Here is a 21,777-nt window from a genome sequence, read left to right as displayed (position 1 = left end):
TCTTCTGCAGAGGATAATTGAAAGATTGTTTTGCCATCTCTGCCTCCTTTGGTTGTGTCATTCTTGATTCTGCCTCTTATTTTGATATTGTGACAACTGAGGAAGCTGAAATGAAACATTTATGCTTAATGTAATCTGGCTGTGCTTCACTTTTGCTGAATTGAGTTGTAAAGTTATCAATTTTGTAAGTTTTTGTATGTGGTTTTGATAACCTAAGCTTAGTAACGAGGCTTTGCTATGGGCATGAAAGAAAATATTTTATGAAGGGGAGAACAAGGTTTAAGTTGCTTATAGGTCAAAGTGGCATATGCAATGGGAGTGAAGGGAGGGAGCGGGAAGATTGTTTGCATTTGACTTTTCTATTTGTATTGGTTGCAAGCATATACCCATTCAGTGTATTGGATGATATTTTAGTGGAAGAGGCATATTGGATGAAACTAGAAATCCATTCTTAGAATGTAGTACTGATCGCTGATGACGTTAAATACTTTATTGCATGGCTATGTCTATTATCTAATAATCCTTTTTCAGTTAAAAAGATGATGTACAGTATACTTTCTTTGATAATAGATTTTAATAATTTTTGTTTGGTCAATGTTGATGTAGATCTATAAACATCACTATCATAAGTATATTAGTGTTGGGGCATTTACTATCCATCATCCAAAATATCTTTCTCTTGCCAAACATATAATTTCTCAATTGTCCTTCTGAATCTGCTTTTTTAATTCCTTTTTTCCAGCACATTACCTCCTTTGCCAAAGTTTACTTTCTTCCAATTGGTAATTTCAATTTTTCTAAAGAAATAGATGAAGGAAAATAATTTGGAAAGTATAAGGTATGAGAAAAAGAATAAGTAGAAGTAAGGAACATAAAAATGAGGGTGTTGTTTTCTTAAAAGCATGAATTTCGGGTAGCATTTTTTGTAATTAGAATGCATAGTAGAGAAACAAAATCTAGACCTTTAAATATGAAAGGATTTCTACTGAATACAATTCCATGTCAACACGAACATCCCTTGAACTAATAGAGAGTGGAAATATAAATTACATCTTCATTTTTATTTTTCTCATGATTATTTGATTCCAGCTAGTGGAAACAAGGGCACGATTGTTGTTCTGAGCTCTCTCCATTGGAAAACAAGGGCATGGATTGCTGTAGATGCAGCATCAATGGGTCTTATATGTCTATGGCTTCTAGAGTTCTTTATATGTTGCTAATATGATGGCGAATATATGGAAGAATATCGTAAGAATGAGAATGAGCACAAGCATGATAGAGGAGGTGAATAAACTATCAATAATTAAAAAGATGGTTCTTTTCATTGTGCAGGGGATGTTGACAACCTCAAGGTTGAGGATTTGTTGCATGCCAACATCTTGTGTACCTATTTAGGTGATAATGGATATTCAGTCTTATTATTAACAGTCTGTGTACCATGAACATAGCCTCAGCAAGGTGAAGCTTATTATGTTAGAAACTTCATGCTTACAAGTCAGGGTTGGTGAACAGTGCCTTATAAAGATCACAGAGCCATGCCTATTTATCTTTAAGACTGACAAGTACAGGCACTCCTTATGCTGTGCCGTCATCTCAGTAATGTCACATACATTTTTCTGAATGACCCATTGTTGTATAAATTTGTTAGGAGGTTTTTCCTTGCTAGGTAGGTGATCCCTTCCTTTCTAATCCTAAAAGATCACCTTGAATTCAATGAATATGGAAACAGTGCCTAAGAAGAATGTTGAATCCTGGTTGGGGTGAAGACAAAGATATCATTGATGCAAAATGTGAAAGATATAATTCAATATCCATTAATCAATGATTTGTTATCTAGCAGTTCAATTATGCCTTTAGGGCTTAATGCCTAATAATCTAAGTTGTCAAGTGGTTGCGTTCTCATCATGTTTCAAAATTATCTCAGGTTATTCAGCTGATAGGCCATAAGTTGGTTGGTAATTACTGTTCTTGATGCATTATGTGTTCCAACTTACAGATTTAGTCCACTATGGCTGCAGTAATTAAAAGTTTCAACTTTTCACGCTCCTTAATTTACAACACTCAGCAATGGACCTTGATTTTTTCTTTATCCATGGTGAGGTTGACAAAAAATACAGGTGACAGTAGGTAAAATAGTTGAAGCAAACATCTAAAAACATGTGTTAACCACTGTATCATGATGATATGAAGCAAGACAGATTTTTTAATCAATTTAGCTGATTGGTAGGGTCAGTTTCAAATCTTTCAGATAAAACAGAGATAAAGGGGGAATAAAACAAAGAAATGCTTCTATAGATGCTAGAAAACAAAGAGAAGCAAGAATATGGGAAGGTTGATTCACACAAAGCATTTTATCGATCATCTTGAAGTTTAATGAATCAAGTTAGTTTTTCTACTCAAGGGAGGATTTTTTACATAAAATAAGATTGTGATGGGTAAAAAAGGAATGCTACTTAAATTAATATTTCTTGGTGAATTGATAATTGTTAAACGAAGATTTTGAAGTCCTTTTAGTGGAGAGTTCCTTTTTTTGGGTTGGGGGGGGGGGGCGGGGGGGGCGTGGAGGGTGGTTCCTTTTCTAAATTAGGTTGATTTTCGAGCTATCAATTAATTTTTCCAGCCAAGAGGCCGTTAAAGTTTCAATTATTGTTTAGAAATTGTTGTAGGTTAATTTGTAGGGTTAGCTGTAGAGATTGTAGAGATTTATCTTGAAGAATTCAGTATGTAGAAGGCTCCTTTTAGCAACATTTTGATGAAGTTCTGAAATCATTAGGATCGAATTTTGCTTTCTTCCTATGAGATTTTAGTGAAGTTTCTCTTTTCTTTTCTTTCTTTTTATCTTTCTTCAGCAAAGCTTCTTTTGCATCCACTCTTTTGTGTTGATAAAGCTTCAGAGAACTAGCAGTTGCCTATAGAATATGTGGTCCTTAATAGTTTTTTTTTTTTGTTTCACTAATAAAGTTTGTCTTCTTTGTTTTTGTTGATCCATTTTAGACAATGATGTTTCTTTCTGACTACATGTTGATTCATGGACATCATATGTTGCTGACCGTCCATTTGTGCTTATCCTCTTTATTGCTACTTGGTCCAACATCTGAGTCAACATGCTCAAATTGCTTTATTTTCTTACATAAATTATCAAATATTGAATTGGATTCATAAGCTCCAAATCCAAATGCATCATCTTACGTAACTTCTTATAAACCGTAAATTTTCAGGTTTTCTGGCAGATTTTAGCAAATCTGCTATGTAACTTTTCCTTTTCTTGTAACAACTTCCATCATAATCTAATGCAATTCTTTTAAGTTCACCAATCCTACGTGGATTCTCTCATCCCTTTTATATTTTTCATCGCTTTCCAACTTTGATGGTCTAAAAGTGGTAACCAAATTCAGATCCAGCTTAAAATTTTAGCAACTCATATTCATTTCTTCTGTTCTCCTAAATCCTTATCAAGCACTAGACATACTTTCCTACACTAACTTGGCATATAAACTTGGTTCTTCACTATAGACCAATGCTTCCATGTTAGCTAGTTGTTAATACTAATGCCATCATCTTTCTCTAATTTAGAATGACAAGTAGTAACAGACCCTTTATTTTTTTTGCTGGGCATGGACTCTTATTTGTGGCATTTGGTTAAATGTAAGTATGTTATTTAGTATGGTATCAGAAAGGGAAAACAACACCAAGGGAGACCCAGTAATCATCAGCCGATTACTGTATTCTTATATTCTGTTGCCAAGATTTTTTCCATTTACCAGATTATGTGCCACCTTTATTTAAGAAGTAATAGAATAATGCTTAACGACATTATGAACAATTGAGCAAAAATTGGTTGCTATTTTGAAATATAATGTTTTGCTTGTTCCTTATGAGATATAATTGGTCATATTAAACTATATACGTCGAAGCTGAACCAAAACACCTGAACTTGTTTGATACTACTTTAATTATCAGTTACAAAACCTAATGTTGTAATAAATAAAATGAAAGAGTGTAAATAAGAAGAAAGAAGAGGGAAATCAGAAGAAAAGAAGAGGATAAGATAATGTAGGAAAGGAGCTGCTAGCAACGAAACTACAATGTTAATGTTTATATACTTTTGCAGTTGGCCATTCCTATGTTTACATTGAGAGTCCAGCCACCTTTAAGCCTTCCAATTTCCTTTTCGTTTGCAACTCATTTTTTTTTATAAATCTTAAAGTATCTCTAATTAGAGAAACGAAGGAAAAAGATACTCACCATTAATGATTTCCCTGGTTCTGTTTCACTCAAGACACCAATAACCTTTATTATGTGTTGCAGTAGTGCATTTTCTGTATTAAGAAGAAGCAAAAAAAAAACTACTCTTTTGAAGGCTAAATAGGCTACAGCGTAGACTCAAGTAAGACCCCACGTTTTGGGTTAGGCAGAAGCATACTTGTCATGTAGATTGCATTGTTGAATTACTTGAGACCCTTTGATATTTCAACGATTAGTAAACAATATTTCAACTATCATCAATCATGAGCTTACAAATGATTTATTTGTAATTATCACTTTGAAGACCCTTTGATATTTTCTGCCCTCAGCCTTTCCAGTATGATGTTATTGTACTTTCTTTTTGTTCTTTCACAAGGAGCATGAGTGTTACTTATTTTTTCCATTTTGGTGCTGGTGGTGGGGGTTGGGGGGGGGGGTTGCTGGGTTCTGCGGAAGGCTCTTCTCTGCCTTGGAATAATCTCATTATTTATTTGTGATGTGAATCTATTTCATTTATCATAATTGGATAAATAGAATCGAATCTTCATCCTTAGCAGATCTAGCCCTTGCTTATGATGCTTCTTTTTGTTCTTTCACGTGGAGTATGAGTGTTAATTATTTTTTCCATTTTGGTGCTGGTGGTGGGGGTTGGGGGGTTGCTGGGTTCTGCGGAAGGCTCTTCTCCACCTTAGAATAATCTCATTATTTATTTGTGATGTGAATCTATTTCATTTATCATAATTGGATAAATAGAATTGAATCTTCATCTTTAGCAGATCTAGCCCTTGCTTATGATGCTTCTTTTTCTCATGCAACTTCTGAAGGCTTGCACTGTTTCCAGAAAACAGTTTTCACCAAAAAAATCAGCCAGTTTTCAGCCTCTAGTCTGCTCAAAACAGTCATCAATTTTCTCCTTGGTAACTGTAATTTTTCACCCCAATTCCATAAGCATTTGATTGATATTTCAAATAGTCCTGAACCAGAAATTAAAAGTTAGTGATCTTAATGGAAATGAGAATAAGTTCAGATACCTATTTCTGCATTTCCTTAACTTAGTGCTTCGCATATAGGGCTCTAGAAGGATAAAATATGGAGCATTTTTGATTAGAGGAAAAGTGAATTTGCATTTAGCCAACATCTGAAGAAGTCTGACAAAAAGTCAAAGCAAAAATTAAAGATGGAAATTAGGATTGTAAGAGACGTAGGACTTCTATGAGTTGGGGATCAAGGATTTAAAAGGAAATATGAGATAACAAGGTGAATGGGGGTCTCATTAGGGAAGAATTGTTGCTTATTGCAAAAGATGAGATCAAATCTGTTCACAGAACTAAAGTATGTGACTGAATATTATTCAAGGAAGGGTGAGAGAAACTAGATGCTTCTCGGTTGGGTTATTAAAAGTCAGAATTCATGTTTCATTAATTGGAAAAAAGATTATTCATTTCTTTGCATGAGTTTGTGGACAGGCACAGTTACACGAGAAATAAGATGAGAATAAGAAGATGCAAATACAAGGAAGAGGCAGAAGAATTATGTGTTTGAGGAAGAGGAGGTGGGGGGGGGGGTTTGAAGTGCAATTATTTTCTGTGAAAACATTTTACATATTGAAGAAGAAAAAAAACTATCACATCTCAAAATAACTGCTTTGTTATACTTACAATAATATATTATACAGAAAAAGAAAATAAAAACATAATGATTGTGCCAATTGGCCACTCTAATTATTCTGTCATAATTTTATTTGTCCGCATTTGTGTCATAACTGTTGGTTTGCACTATTGACAGACAAACAATCAGTCAAATAAAGAATTTCCATTTTTCATGAAGCCACATGGTTTTCAAATTGTGCTACAATGATGCTCAAAAGTGGCATATGTTTACCATCAATTTCTAATCCACTTGATTGCCTTAACAGGAAGGTCATTGCAATGTAAATTTTTCTTTTGTTGAATGCACATGCACTAGTTTGATGAATGTGTTCACAAGAATGCCTACATATGTTGTGACAAATTTGTGCTGCTTTCTATGACACCTATATTAGTCATATGTTGTGACAATTTTGTACTGCTTTCTGTGACACCTTTCTTTGTGGTACTTGGAGTAGTTTTAGCTAGACATTTGGCCCTTGTTCCAAGTGTTTAGATGTTCCAAAGGGTCTAGAATTGCAATTTTTAAAAGCATTACATGGACCACTTGTATTCAATTTAAATATATAAATAAGTATACCTCTGTGTAGTATATGGTTGTCAAGTAGAATAAGTTGATTGCTGTTTATTATTTTTGCTTAACAATTAGTTATATATTACTGTTATCAGTGAAAGGAAGAGGAGAAAAAGTGCAGCAGTTTACTAGAAGAATTTAGACACCTTAGGTCAATCATATCTGGCACATGAAATAGTTGAGAGTTAAAACACACTGGTTGAAGTGTCCTTTAATTGGGCACTCCATAATCCTGTGCCAAATGATGATACTTTATTTTGTTTTGGCATAAGTAGGATATTCCAATTAGAGTTTCCTTCCATGTCATGCTGTATCCAAGTGACTAAATCCCAAAAGTTCAGGCACTTTTAAATCCCCTAAGCGTAGACCTTTATAGTTAAAAGCAGTAACACTGCCAGAGTGCACCAAAGGTCCAACCTGAGATACCTAAGTAGGATATTCCAATTAGAATTTCCTTCCATGTTGGGTTGCTGTATCCAAGTGCCTAACATGTCATTCCTAAAGGAAGTGCACCCCAAAGGGCCAAGCCTAGCTAAACATGAAGGATAATGCAGATCTGTTTTATCTTTGAGACCACATTTTTGTCTTTTCAATTTTCTTGGAGGTCACCATCTTGTAATTTAGTACAAGTTATTAGCATTTGCTAATGTTTTACTTTTGTACTGTCGATTTGGTTATGGAAGCATCAGGCATGGTTGCCACAGGATATGGGAGAAACCTATGATATATTCAATGTATTGCTTTAGATACAAGGTCTAGGACAAGAGAGGAATAAAGATAATTCAGATTTCGAATTAAATTTGAATTTCTTCTCTATCTCAAAACTTAGCCTAATATCTGTTTTGTTGGTTGTCAGCATTAGATTAATGATTGTGAGGCTCTAAGTTCTCTCTTGGGCACTGATTGTCTGGATTCGAGGATATTCAATGCAGATTTTACATTTTTACATCATATTTCAGATTTTTGGTTTTTGCTTAATTTCAATCCATGAAATTAATGACTTTCTGATATTGAAACTGTTGTTTTGTGGTAAAGATTACCTATCTTCAGGACACTAGTAAGAGGCATCCTTAAGTTATCTAGGCATTGTAGTGACGCAGGATCAATAGGAATTTTTATGTGCATACGGTGATAGATCCTAAGAGCTATGATATCTAAGAGCTATGATATCCTGTAGGTTTTAACCATTTCTGTCCGCTATCAGAGAATGAGAAGTGAGAAATTTTGTGATTCAAATGAAACAGAGAAGCTTTTTAAGTCTGCATTAGGATTTAGAGAATGGGTATGAAAACTTGGGAAGATTAACATAGACATTTTGGGGATTTTAGTGAGGGTTTAGTGTTGAATCGATGTTGAACTATAGGTAAGAAAATAATATTATAATGCAAGTTCATGAATCTAGTCGGCGAAGGAGGTCAAGTCTGAGGAGAAAGATCTCTAGGGTTCTTATAGGATCAAAGTAAAGGAATTGTATCCAAATCAGATTGTCTTGATTGAACATAATGATTTGTTTGTGCAACAGGAAATGATAGGTGACACCAATTCAGTTTTGCCATGTGGATTTGTCTCAAGATCACCAGTTTGCCACTCATATCAGCAGGCATCCATAGACTAACACAAACCCAATTTTCTTTGTTCTGCTCCTTGGGCACATGGTGAGCATGGCATGCATCAGATGATCTTGTAACTAACATGGGCGTGATATGACCCTTGCATCATGCTGATGAACATAAATTTTATGCTTCAATGCTGAATCCTTGTGATTCAATGATGAAGAATTTATTGAGCTCGTGAGCAATTGAATCATTGGATCTTGGTCTCCTGTGAGCTCATTCTAATGTTGTTTGGGTTTGATTGGACATTTAATGAAGCAGGATAATGGGTCTATCATAGTTTAGATGTTTGAAGTTCAATAGTTGTAAAATAAACACATGACATAGGCATTCATTAGCTATTTAAATGATCATCTCATATGATGAATGATTTTCATTCGTCTTCTCATCCTTCTCTGAGGGATGTTGTTGCTGCTCTTATTTTTTCAGGAATCATGAGAATTTTTAGGGATTAAATATATTGGAATCTCTAATTTTCAAGGCTTCACTAGAACTTCCAAAGGGTCATATTGTTTCCTTTATAAAATTGCTAACATAAATAAAATTCTTTGGATGGTATTGTCCATCTTCTTCTCCATGAAATTAAATATGGCATCTTGCATCTTCTTCCCAAATGCTGTAAAACAAGTCTTTTTTGGTGTCCAATCAGCTTGCCTGGTACCAGCTACTATGAAGCAGTTCTAGGATAAGATTTGCATAGATATATGATCTAGTTTTTTGGGTTGAATGAAAAAAGGAAAATGATAAAGAGAAAGGATAAAGGTTTTGGTTTCATTAAAAGTTGAGACGATGTTAATCACATTGAGTCATGTTTTACCAAATGAAATTAGAACTTTCTTTTAAAATTTTACATCTAAATATCACAAGAAATGACTCTGTAGAGGCACCGTGGCCAAGCCTGTTTCTTTTACTTTCTATTACGGAAAAGGATCTTGATTCATGGATACTATGTATGTAACTGCATGATTCTATATTTTCCATCTATTTTCAAGAAGTGAAATCCTTGAACGACACATGCTTCTTCATAAGCCCATGCTGACATGGGTCATATGGCAATCTCATGAAAGGAGTCCATTGTGCTTTTGAGACCGAATTGGCATGAAGTCAGTTGTTTCACCTATTTTTTCGTACACCATCTCTTATTTGCTATACCAAGCTATAGGGACCTGGATTTGTATGTTAGTTGCTAAAATCAAGAGGTGGTGCAGGCTGGGAGAGGTGGATATTTTAGAAACACTTTAAGGAAGTGCTTAGGAAGCAAGTGCAGGTTTGAGATTTCAAGAAGATTCTAAAGCAGGTTTATTATCCTAGATAGAAGATTCTAGCGACTAAGTTTTATATAGTGGATCTCTGAGCAAAATCCTTTAGTGTCATACATATTATGAGTATGAGATATCATCTGCCAATTTGTTGATTGCCTTTTTGTCGATGGGCCGCAGAATCTACGATTTCATTTTTCTTTTCTTTGTTAGATTCTTTTATTTAATGTCTCAAAATTATTCAATTTACTGTATCCTTTGCCAGCTCAATTATTTGGCATGCTAAGAAAAAAAAGTACTGAAACTATATTTTATTTGCATTAATTGGTAATAGCTGTCTCGTACGACCATGCAATTCATGGAGGAGCCTTGAGTGGAATTCTGTTTCCTGATGGTTACCCATTACCTAAGGTTCATTGGATGCCTGTACGGCTTGTCTATTAGATATCCCTGCGAGGCTAGACGTGAGAAAGTGTTTGCAGGTGCAGAGAGAGGAATTATTTCAAACAGGGAACCTTCGGTCATCTGATCTGAAAAAGAAAAAGGGATGCCAGACATTACTTTTTAAAAGTATTGAGACCCAGGGGCTTCTTCCTGATTGAAACAATCTCTTCTATCCTGTCTCTCTTCATTCTCTCAATTTAGACATTTGAGAAGTTACCTTTAATGTTTTGTTTAACACAGAAATTCAATAATTCACAAATATGCTTTACGTTCACTTGGACTTTGAAGATAGTATCTCTTATTTATCAGATAACCACAGGGAATGCTTGAGTGCAGATATTTTAAGGCTGTGAATTCTTGCCTCCATGTTCATGGATGAGTTAAATGATTGTCACAAGTCAAACCTAAGTTGTTCAAAATTTTAAGTTTCATTTATAGATCAGCTTTTTACATTGATTTTCATCTCAAACATGGTAAAGTTAATGCTTTTAGAATCTGAGTATGCAAGGTTCTATAATGTATTACAGCAGTGCAGATGTTTGGATAAGTGGTTATAAATCATCACAATGGGTATTAGTTTGATGGTCAGTGATCTTATTATGATGATCATGATTGACATTGAAATGTTCTTGCTCAGTGCACAACTGTACCATGTGCTCCCTTGGGTATCATTTGGGAATCATTTTTGCTTTGTTCTTTTCTTCTTTCTTTGGGTTTTAGCTTTATTCATTCCCTTGCTGAAGGTTTCTCTGGGGTTTCCTCATATTTTTACATGATTAAAATAATAAATATGCCTTTGCCAAAGAAAAAAAAAGGCTGATACTGAAGGTATCTTGATTATGAAAATGGAGAGGCCAGTTAAAACCCAAAGATGTGTTACTTGTAGACCGAATTCTTTTGTATTTTCGGTATCCATACAAATATGCGTTTTGCGTCCGGCTATATACTGTCTTAGGTGCAGTGCAGTCTTTGAGCAGTTGGTAATGAGTAAGAAAGAGTAGCTCCTACTCTTCTCTCCATTGTACTTCTGTACTTCCTATCACTTTGATCCATATCTAAGTTACTTTAATTCGTGGTGAAAGATGTGTGCCTTTATTAATGTTCTGTGGTTTCTATTTTGGGGTTGATAGCAGATCTTGTAGCTTTTTCAGAGATTTAGCTTTTAGCAGCCTGTGTAATTTTATCACTGTTTCGAAGAGCAAGATCAGTTGATGATTGTCAAAAATCAAGTAGTGATGCCCTTTTCAGAAGCTTTTGATCATAATAATTGCCAGTTGTTATGGTGTCTGGTATGTCCTTAAGGATCTGTCAGTGAAGTTATTTGTCAGCTATTTGCATTTGAAGTTTCATTTGAAGTGAGTCCTGGAATGACTTGTAAGGACCATGTTTCAGGCAGAGACTGTTTACAGTGTCTTTTTTATTTGTTGTCATCCCTCTAAATTAACTGAATGCTTTTGTGGAAGATGCGGAGGCTTGACATGTAGATGGGAAAACTTATGTTCTTAGGTAAGGATTATAAATTTCACTAGCTTGTGGAATGTGGATACTGTACATGGTTGGCAAGAGGAATCTTCTTTTACACTTAGATGATAAGACCAGAGAATAGACTATAATTTTACATGGTTGACAAGTAAAACATCTTTGCTCCGGATGGAATTGGAATGGAAACTTGATTTTCCTATCACCCTGCTCCAATTAAGTATTTATTAATTTGTTTGCTAATGATTCTTCATTGTTCAAGCATGAAAGTTTAGTCAATATTTGAGTTTCTTCGGTTACAGACCTTGAATTGGTCAAAAAGATTAGGGTAGTATAGCAATGCCTGATTTTGATGAAAACTCAAACTTAATAGATGGACTTTTATTATGAAAAATTGTAAAGAAATGGTTAACTCAGAGAATAAAATGAGAATAAAGAAATTGTAATAATTCAGAGGGATAGCATGAATGAAGAAACATTAGTATGCTTGTACTTTGTTGCTTTAGGATCAATATTTGTTCATTCTTATTTTCTTGGACTTTGGAAAGGCCAGAATGATGCATTAGGATCCCACCCTGCTGAAGGTGGAGCAAATGATTTTTTGTAAGAAGATTGGCGGAGTCACCATACTAATGTGGTATGAAAACAAATACTTATGGAGGTTCCTGAAGCATTGTTATTCTACCATTTCAGTGAAATAATGTGGACAATGACCTACAGGGATGTTGGATCAATGATCTTTCTGACCATCCATTACTAGCATGTATTGATAATTTCAGCAACCAGCCATGTTTATGGTATTGAAGTCAGGATGATGTGCTCTTCCTTAATCTCTAAATGGGCAACCATGGTCGTATGAAACATTTAATTTGGTTAGGTGGGCAATGAAGGGCCCTGTAATGAGAAACACCAACTTTAATAGCTTGTTTTCTAGCATGCTGCTTTTCTTTTCCATTCATCCCCTCAGAAAATCCTAAGCTCGTCTTTTGCCATGAACATAACCATAAGTATTGTGGCCAGTGGAAACTATCCCGTTTATTTAGTTGGGGCTCCTTTGGTAATTAGAAAAAGTGTGCATAGTTGTGTCTCTTCCCATTGGCTGCTTTATGAATCGCTCAAGGCGCCCTGAAGTGTTATTAGGGCTCATACAGGTGCTGTTAAAGTGCTTCACTAGGCTATCATATTTGGGCATGTTTTTTTTTTTTTGTTCTTTCTTTGGTGCAATGGGCATATGAGTATTTAAGACTGTTGCAGCTAGGTCGGCCCACTTCTTTTTAATATGTGATGACATGTTTAAAAAAACATTTGGAGCAACATGAGACGTTGTAAGAAATTAAAAATGGAAATATTATCCAGGCTTTTAGTATTCTTTAGATACAATTATTATATTCTCTGCATCAATATAATGATATTTATTTAAACTTTCAACTCTTTATTCTCTTACATGTACAGGTTAAGGAATTGACAAAAAGCATGATCTCAAAATGGACACGACAAGAACATTGTGAAGGCTTCCTCGCATTTATTCTCCTTTTTGTTCTCGTTTGTTGTGTTGCTAAATCTCTCGGATTTATAGTTCTTATGGGTCAAACTTTTACTTGGAAATTTTGACATCTTCAAAGCATTTTTAACTTTTTGGATGCTAAGTACAATTTTAAGAATAAATAATAGTAGTCATTGAGAGGCCGTGATGGACCAGCTGAGTGTTGTAGAATCACCATTTTTTTTTTTTTTTTTGCTGACTTAACTGGATTTTTAATGGCCAAAATTTTCTATGTGGGATTATACATGTCTAGGTATCTCTTATACTCTTGCTTCTACAGTCCCCTTCCTCGACAAAAAAAACCTTTTATTTTTTTGGAGCAATAACTTTATATTTCTAAAAGCTTCAATTCTCCATTCTCCCAACGGAGAATGAGATGCAAATGTGGGCAAGTTAGGTAAAGTTATGAGAAAACACAAGCCTAAGGAGATTATTAAAGCACAGAGCCAAACCCACCCTGATGCAGGACAAATCATACACTTTTCTGTCCAACTACATCTTGGAATAGGTTAGATTCGGTTTAGTTACATTCAGTTGCGGTTTAATTACATTCAGTTGGAGTTGGAGACTTTCCACTTCAAATTAAATTGTGCCAAAAGATTTAGGGGCAAGAAGATTTAAAATAGGTTGCCAAGGAATATGTCCTAAGTGTTTCATGTTACTAGTTCCTAGGGCTGAAACCGGGCGTATCGAGAGCAGTGCTGAGCAGGAGAGGCTGGGGGATACCAGCGGAGGGTTCTGGGCGAGGTCGGCATGGCTGTGGGCAAGGTTCCCGCAGGGGGTCTGGTGTGGGAGGCCTCAGTTTTTATAGATGATGCAGCAGTGGTTGGCTCGCCCTCGGACATGTCAGGAGGCTATTCGAGCGACCTGCACAGCATACCAAATCTGGCTGGCAAGGAACGCCCGTACCCTCGCGGAGCGCAGAGTGTCACCGAGGTTTGTTGCGGAGTTCGCACGAGTTCAGGCTTTGGAGATCAGACCTTTCTCAGTTGGACCTATGATAGCTCAGGACACCTGGGGTTCCCTCTTTGCTCCGACAGCTCCTCAGACGGTGTTCTTCACCTAGGAGCCCCACCCCCGAGCTTTCTCAAGGTCAACTTCAACGGATCAGTTCTGGATCGAGGCGCGCGAGGTGGTGCGGGCTTTGTGATACGAGACCCGCACTCCAGAGTGGTGGCAGCAGGTGGCTGTCAGTTGTTCGGTACGTCGGTTCCCGGGGCAGAGTTACGAGCTACCTGGACGGGTCTCCGATATGCGAGGCAGGTATTGCAGGCTAGCTCGATTGTCTTGAAGGGCGACTCGGCCACAGTTATCAGTTGGATCCAGGTGGGGCTGAGGGGTGAGGGCACAGACCACCCCTTGGTTCGGGATATAGGGATGATGTGTGGGGTTGGGACGGCCATTCAGGCCAAATATGTATTCCGAGAAGCTAATGAGGCAGCCGACTGGGTGGCTGCCTTCGCAGCTCATCATTCAGGGTATACCTGTTGGGTGGAGGAGGGGGAGCTGCCACTGGCTCTCCGCGAGTTTGTATTTTTTGACTTTATTGGGTGTATTCGTACACGTATTGTATGAAAATCCGTTTTCAGCCAAAAAAAAAAAAAATAAACCGGGCGTATCAGAACCTCAGTTAAATTATCATTTGGATTTGGATCCAGATATTAGGATATTTTTTCTTGATCCAGATATCTGTATTAAACCAGATCTAAACTAGATAGCAGCTGGATTCTGACACCTGGTTTATCATTTGCTTCATGGCTTCCTAGCCACTACACTAATGCTATGCGATGATTCAATATACTTATCTAAAATTCATTCATGTCCGTAAATTGAATAAGTATGCCGTGATATTTAAATAATTAACTACTTTTATAAAAACCAAAACTTTTCCAGTGGAAAATTAAAAAAAAATGCATTATGTTATTCTTTATGATAACTATTTTGAAGTAATTAAAAATATCAATGACTTCAAAATATTCCAACATTACATATAACTTTCTCATAAGTTTTCTGAAAAATTAGATAACATGTTCATTTCTATTTATGCTACAATTAGAGAGTAGTTTAAAATGCAAGTCTATGTGATTTAAAGCATGTTATTAATGCAAAAACTCTTAGTATTTAAAGCATGCTATTAATGCAAAAACAGTATGGAAAACATTTGAAATTTTGTTTCTAAAGCATGCAAAATGTTGTAAATTTGATTATTTATCATATATATGTACGTGTGTACACACACGTACGTATACATATATACACGTACGTGTACATATATATATGTACGTACGTGTACATACACACACATACGTAGGTGTACATATATATACACACATACGTACGTGTACATATATATACACACACACGTATGTACATATATATGCATACGTACATATATATATATATATATGTACGTACATACATATATATATATATATCCGTATATTTGTATGCATATATATATATATATATATATATATATATGTGTGTGTATATATATGTATATATATGTATATATATATATATATATATATATATATATATATATATATATATATATATATATATATATACGTATATATATTCTATAATTATATAAACCTATCTCGATTTTCTAATTTCTAAATTGGAAAAACAATAGTAATCTTGATACGACCACTACCCATTTGGCTCAATTGAGATGGTTGAGGTCCGGTTAGCCCTTGGATCAGAATCATCAGATCTCCTCCTCATCTGGAAAGCGCATGATGCTGTGGGGTCCACTCATCGCGACTCTACCAACCGAATAAAACCCTAATCCCACCCCGCATATCGATCCCCAGAGAGGAGCTGCAGCGGCGCCGCGCTTTGAAACCCTCGGCAAGTATCAGGTTAGCGGGTTAGGGTTAGGGTTTATCTTCTTTATCTATCTATCATCTCTTCGTTGCTCATCAGATCCTTGGATTGTAGCAGAATCGTCGTAGTTGGTGGTGTTGGTGAAGGGAAAAGAGGCATGGCGGCGGCGTATGCTCCACCTCCGATGAAGGCGGCCGGGAAGCTGGGGATGGAGGAGTCCCAGGAGCAGCTCCACCGCATCCGGATCACCCTCTCCTCGAAGAACGTCAAGAATCTCGAGAAAGGTATACATATAGATAGATATATCCCTCTCTTCCTTCTCGTTTGCGGGTCTTTAGTTCTTTTGTTCGTTCTGATCTTTTCTTATAAAATCAAATGAGTACCGGTCCAGTTTGTTCGGATCTGGTGAGGGGAGCCAAGGACAAGAGGCTGAAGGTCAAGGGACCGGTGAGGATGCCCACTAAGGTCCTGCACATCACCACCCGCAAGTCCCCTTGTGGCGAAGGTATCACCCAATCCGAACGAATCGCCCTCTCTCTCTCTCTCTTTACACGAACTAGGGAATTGCTGTTGTTATTGTTATTGTTATTATTGGTTGGATCTATGTTAAAGAATTAATTTTATATCATGTTGGAGTCCATGTATTGAGCTTCTGAAATAACTGGGACCCTTGAACTTGGAATGGTATTGGATACTGGAATGATTCTTTATCATGTTCCCCTTGACCTTGCAGACCATGCAGAGCAAATGAGGGATCCAAACTTTAGATAGATTTTGCTAACCAAACTGGACTAAGTACATGCTGGACTATGCATAAAAATATGATGGTAAATCTCAACTTGGAAATGCAATAGAAAGTAGTTGATAGTAACAAAACATTATTTGGATGTTGAATCAAATAGAGTGGATGCTTCCAGATAGGTTAAAGCAAAGTGTACATAGTGGGATGCACTAGAGGGTTCTTTGATGATCCAATGCAAGTAAGACCAAAATATCTTTCGTGCAAGTAATATTTTTCTTTTCTTGAAACAATCAGAATGAACAGCAATTAAGTACAATTGTTGTCTGTAAACATGAGATTATGGATCAAAAACTTTTTATAGCAAAGAACTTGTTCTTGGAAAGGGAATTATTCTTGCTGCTATTTTTTTTTTACTTTAACATGTTGACTCTGCATGAGTTATCATTTGGGAGCTTCCTTTTGATTCATGTTCTAGCCCCCTTGTTTTTGTATTCAAGGTTAAATTTATATAGCTATGTTTAAAAGCAAGTAAATTAGGATATTAAAAATAGCAAACATGCAGCATAAACTGTTGTGATATTATTGTTTGTACTCTTCTATATTACTGGTTTCACATGAGTGGTATATGAAAATGTTGTTCAATGCACTAATTGGACAAAGCATATCGCCGTTGCCTGATGGTATGCCCTGAAGCTGTGGGATTCATACTACATGGTATTGCTAAGATAACAATGCATTTTGTTTCTTATGAAACAAGCAGCTTCAGAAACAATTTTGATATCATACAGTTTTTAGAAAGCTAGGTACTTGATATATGTGCCTCAAAATTTAAGAAACTTTCCATGTTTTCGTATTATTCAAGCAATTTCTAAAAATAATGAGCACCAATGCCAAAGTAGTTATGCTTTGCAACCTGCAATTCCTTAAAAATTATAAATTATAGTTTGGGAAATGCATTATGTTTGAATTTCAAAGGCAGTTGTTGAATTGTTCAGGAAAGTACTTTTTAGCGAGGACCTGATTTCTATGGAAGAATAAATAAATGATATGCATGTATATTGATCTAGATAAAGCTTTCTGTAAGATTTTAGAAAACAACTTACTAGATTTAGTCCAATTGGACCAACAAGTCTGCCTCAATAGTTCTGTTTTTTTTCCAAATCTTGCTTCCAGATGCTTCCAAGCTTTCTTCTTTTTCAATTTACTACTTGTCTATCATGATTGCAATTTTGCAATTTCTGCTAAACAAAAATCTAGAATTTTTCTCAAATTTTGACCTATTGTAATGTTGGTGCTAAGCAATCTTTCATTATTGTGATTTCCATCATATGTCTGTTTGTTGCAATGTGCAAAACATGCTTTCTCCATGCAACTGTATAATCTTAAAAGCCTAAACAGATAACTATCAACTAAGCTGAGAGTAGCTTAATGCAAGTTGTAAGATATTACATTCTGAATTGAGGAGGTTTGTGTGTAAAGCAAGGTTTAAATTTTGCACTGTTGGGAGAAAATCTAATTCTTACCAGAGGAACTTGATAAATGGAATTAAGGTTCAGAGTCCATGCAACTGTATAATCTTAAATGCCTAAACAAATAACTATCAACTAAGCTGGGAGTAACTCAATGCAAGTTGTAAGATATTACACTCTGAATTGAGGAGGAGGTTTGTGTGTAGAGCAAGGTTTAAATTTTGTACTGTTGGGAGAAAACCTAATTCTTACCAGAGGAACTTTATAGATGGGATTAAGGTTCGGAGTCCATGGAGAACATTCTACTCTTGAGAAGGAACTTAACATTGGGGAACTTAACATTGGGAAGATGTGTATATTTAACTCAATTGAAATTACATATTGATTATTTATCTACGGTACTTGTCAAAAACTGTTAAAACAAATATCACAAGGATAAATATATATTTATTAGATTCAAGGAAATAATATCTTTTGTTTTTCACCATTCAATTATCATTGCAGAACCGTATAGTTCTGCTCTCTCTCTCTCTCTCTCTCATTTTCATTGTTATGCCTTCTTGTTTTTCATTTTTCTTATTTAACATAAATTTTCATTTTGTTCGGAATTAAAGTTATAATAACTATTAGTATTAACCTTAGAGTTTCTGCTCTGTGAATTTTCTCTCAACCACTCTTAAACTAGCTGCAATTATGTAATCCCTCAATATCTTAACTTGGTCCTAAAAATGGTAGAGAGCCGTTTTCTTTTTTATTGTAATATTTTTCTCTTTCATTTGCGAGCAAGATAAGTTGGTACCTTGGTTCTTTTGGTATTTTCATCCTGGTTGTTTTTATTGTTTAATGGAGAATGAGGTATTTTTTTTACTCCTTAAGAAATGAGCAAATACATGACATGGACACCAAGACCCTTTTTTTTCCCAAGGGGGGATAGTTGGACGCAAAGGTCGTTTAGTATTGTCTCTATTGCTGGAGAACCCGATTTTAGGATATCGGTTTCCTATAATCACAATTGTAAAAAAACCTGATAAAGATGCAAGCTACCATGCAATTTGCTAATGAATCCTCGGGCTTATAATGGTTGTCTTATTTTTTCCAGGAACCAACACATGGGATCGGTTTGAGCTTCGCGTACACAAGAGGGTGATTGATCTTATTAGCTCACCTGAAGTGGTGAAGCAGATCACCTCAATCACCATTGAGCCTGGTGTGGAGGTTGAAGTGACAATTGCTGATCCATGATTCAGCCAAAACTTTGATGCAATTATATAGGTAGTTGGAGTGTTTTGTCTGCCATCTGGAATGAGCACAAGAAGCATTTAGTCTAAAGATAATGGCACTCTTTTTCATTATATCTTCCTTAGGAAAACTTGATCCTTGTTTCTTTTTAATATGAGAATTTTGCTAAAACATCAGTTTGTGCCCGTGGAGGAATCTGTTTTCAGTATTTCCATTGCATCTTTATCTCATTCCTAATGTTTGCAATTGATTACTGATTCAATTTAGTGGTGATTGAACTGAGTTATTGGGTCTGCTTGATTAATAATTGGATAGGAATGCAATTGACCCTTTTAGGGCTTTACACTCTTTTTAATTACATTTTCCTTAGGAAATCTTAATCCTTGTTTCTGTTTAATATGAGAATTTTGCTAAAACATCAGTTTGTACCTTTGCAGGAATCTGTTTTCAGTATTAGCATTGCATCTTATCTCATTCCAGATATCTGCAATCGATTACTGATTCAATTTGGGTCTGCTTGATGAATAATCGGGTAGGAATGCGATAGCCCTTTTAGGGCTTGTTTGGATACATCTATATCTCTCGGTATTTCAGGAGAATGGGACAATTCATGTTTATGTTATACCTAAAAGGTATGTGTACTCAAATATTGTTCTTGTGGACGACGCTACAAGACTTCCCAGGGAGAAAGGATAAAAAAACGCCTGTACTAAGCTCCATCCTATTTCCACTAAAAAATTTCAACCATAATACGGTAGTTTAGTTATTGTTATTGAACTAATTGAATCTAGGACAAGCTATAGAAGTAGGAGAAACTGGACTTTTTTTTTACGTAGATCAATCAATTTTCTCGTTTTACAAAATACAGAAGTTAGGAAAAAAAATGTGGCAACACAATTATATGTTTTAGTAACCTTACTAATGGATGATAAATTTAAATTAAAAGTGAATATGCAAAGAATATTTTTTAACTCAAGAAAAGGAAATATTTTAATAGTTTTTTGTGCTATTTGAACTGTATCTTCAATAGGTAGTTTAATGGATTGATGAGTTGATAAAGATTCAAGTAATAAAAAAATTATTAGAGTCGGAGACCATGTGGTTAGAAGCACTTGTATCAATTACCCATGTCATATGTTAGTGAGTTGGAAAGAATATATGTCATGTTGATGAAAGTGGTGGTTTTGTCAATATTTAATATGGATAGCAATTGGACATACAACTTTAGCATGCGTTGGGGCATAATAGATGGGCCAAGAAGATTTTCACCATTAGCAACATGATTTGCAGCATGAGTAGGAGTTTTAGTTTCTCCACGATGGTTCGGGCAGCCATATAATTTGTAACAAATATCACATGTGTGATCAAGATTATTGCAGTAATCATAGCGTGATCATTTTGTATTGCCATGAACGCCACGACCTCTACAACCACGACCTCTTCATTGGTTATCGAAGTGACTAGAATTATGTTTATTAAAACTTCATGCCTTTAAGAGATCACATCAATTTGACTTGGGGTATTTTTTGTTTCTCCTTTTACAAAATAAGAGAAATTTTTACTTAATGTAGGTAGTGTCTTCATGGTGAGTATTTAGTTCTGAACGATGGAAAAGGAGTCATTGAACCGCATAAGAAATTGAAAAACCTTTTTATCTTGAGAGATCTAGTTCAACTCGTTCATTGTACCATAGGTGTAAGTAGAAAGTGGACATAGATCATTGATTTCATCATGGTATGTTTTAAGTATGGTAAAATAAGAAGCAACAGAAGATTGATCTTAAAAATGCATTAAGATATCTCGCCTGATATGATAAATTTGGGCAGCCTTATTATAAGAAAAGTGTTCCTCCAGATCTTTCCATGCTTCTTTTGAAGTTTCAAAATAGACTATGCTGCTCACAGATCTTTTTACATTGTATTCCAAATCTAGAAAAGCACCATGGTGTTGCAACATTACCATGCATATAGTATTGCTGAACTTTTGTCAGGCTTCTCAAGCGAGCCATCAATAAAACTAATTTTATTCTTGGCTAAGAAAGTAGTCTTCATGGCATACCTCCATAGAGGATAATTGTCACCAGTGAGGACTTAAAAGACTAGGACCATGCCTGGGTTATTTGAGTGGTGGAGAAAGAACGGTGGTGTTATATCAACACTAGGATTAGAAATAACAGTAGAACTGTAGAAGTAGCCATGATTATCAAATGGAGAATAGAGGGCCAAAGAAAACAAATATCGGGAGGATGATAGGAGAACAAGAAAGAGGGATTGATTGATCAAGAAAAAAATCCACTTTGATAGCATGAGAAATTTGTATTAGAAATATGATAGGAGAACAAGAAAAAGGGGTTGATCGATCAAGAAAAAATCCATTCTAATATTATGAGAAATTTGTATTAAAAATATGATTTGAATTGCTTATACTATTCATAACACTGGTGTGCTTTATGTACAAGTTAAGCCCCCAGATATAGTAGAATACAATAATAAAATTCTATAATTATAGGAAAGATACTAGGGACCAGATATAGTATAATACTATAGCAAAATCCTATAATTTGGTATAAATACTAAATTTGAATATGATAATTAGATCCCATGATTTTTGGAGATTGATATAAGTTGATATACCAAGATTGTGCATGCAATATGTGGTAGCTGTGATATTCAATATCATATATAGTATAATA

The 21,777-nt window shown here is 35.4% G+C and overlaps 1 protein-coding gene across 2 annotated transcripts; it reads left to right on the top strand.

Annotated features, from left to right (window-relative positions):
* Positions 1 to 15,485: 15,485 nt before the first annotated feature.
* LOC103710562 (40S ribosomal protein S20-1) lies at positions 15,486 to 19,367 on the top strand. Of its 2 annotated transcripts, none has more exons than XM_008796336.4 (4): positions 15,486 to 15,670; positions 15,753 to 15,919; positions 16,027 to 16,140; positions 18,946 to 19,367. In XM_008796336.4, the coding sequence occupies exons 2-4, from the start codon at positions 15,793 to 15,795 to the stop codon at positions 19,086 to 19,088; spliced, it is 384 nt and encodes a 127-aa protein (XP_008794558.1). In that variant the 5' UTR covers positions 15,486 to 15,670; positions 15,753 to 15,792; the 3' UTR covers positions 19,089 to 19,367. The 2 variants fall into 2 exon arrangements, with proteins under 2 accessions (XP_008794558.1, XP_008794559.1); XM_008796337.4 differs by having other exon boundaries at positions 15,570 to 15,670; positions 15,750 to 15,919.
* The last annotated feature ends 2,410 nt before the right edge of the window (positions 19,368 to 21,777 follow it).

This window comes from Phoenix dactylifera, unplaced genomic scaffold (assembly GCF_009389715.1).
Source record: "Phoenix dactylifera cultivar Barhee BC4 unplaced genomic scaffold, palm_55x_up_171113_PBpolish2nd_filt_p 000776F, whole genome shotgun sequence".
NCBI lineage: Eukaryota > Viridiplantae > Streptophyta > Magnoliopsida > Arecales > Arecaceae > Phoenix > Phoenix dactylifera.
Note: the sequence above shows the minus strand (reverse complement) of the source record. Positions and strands in the feature narration are given on the sequence as shown.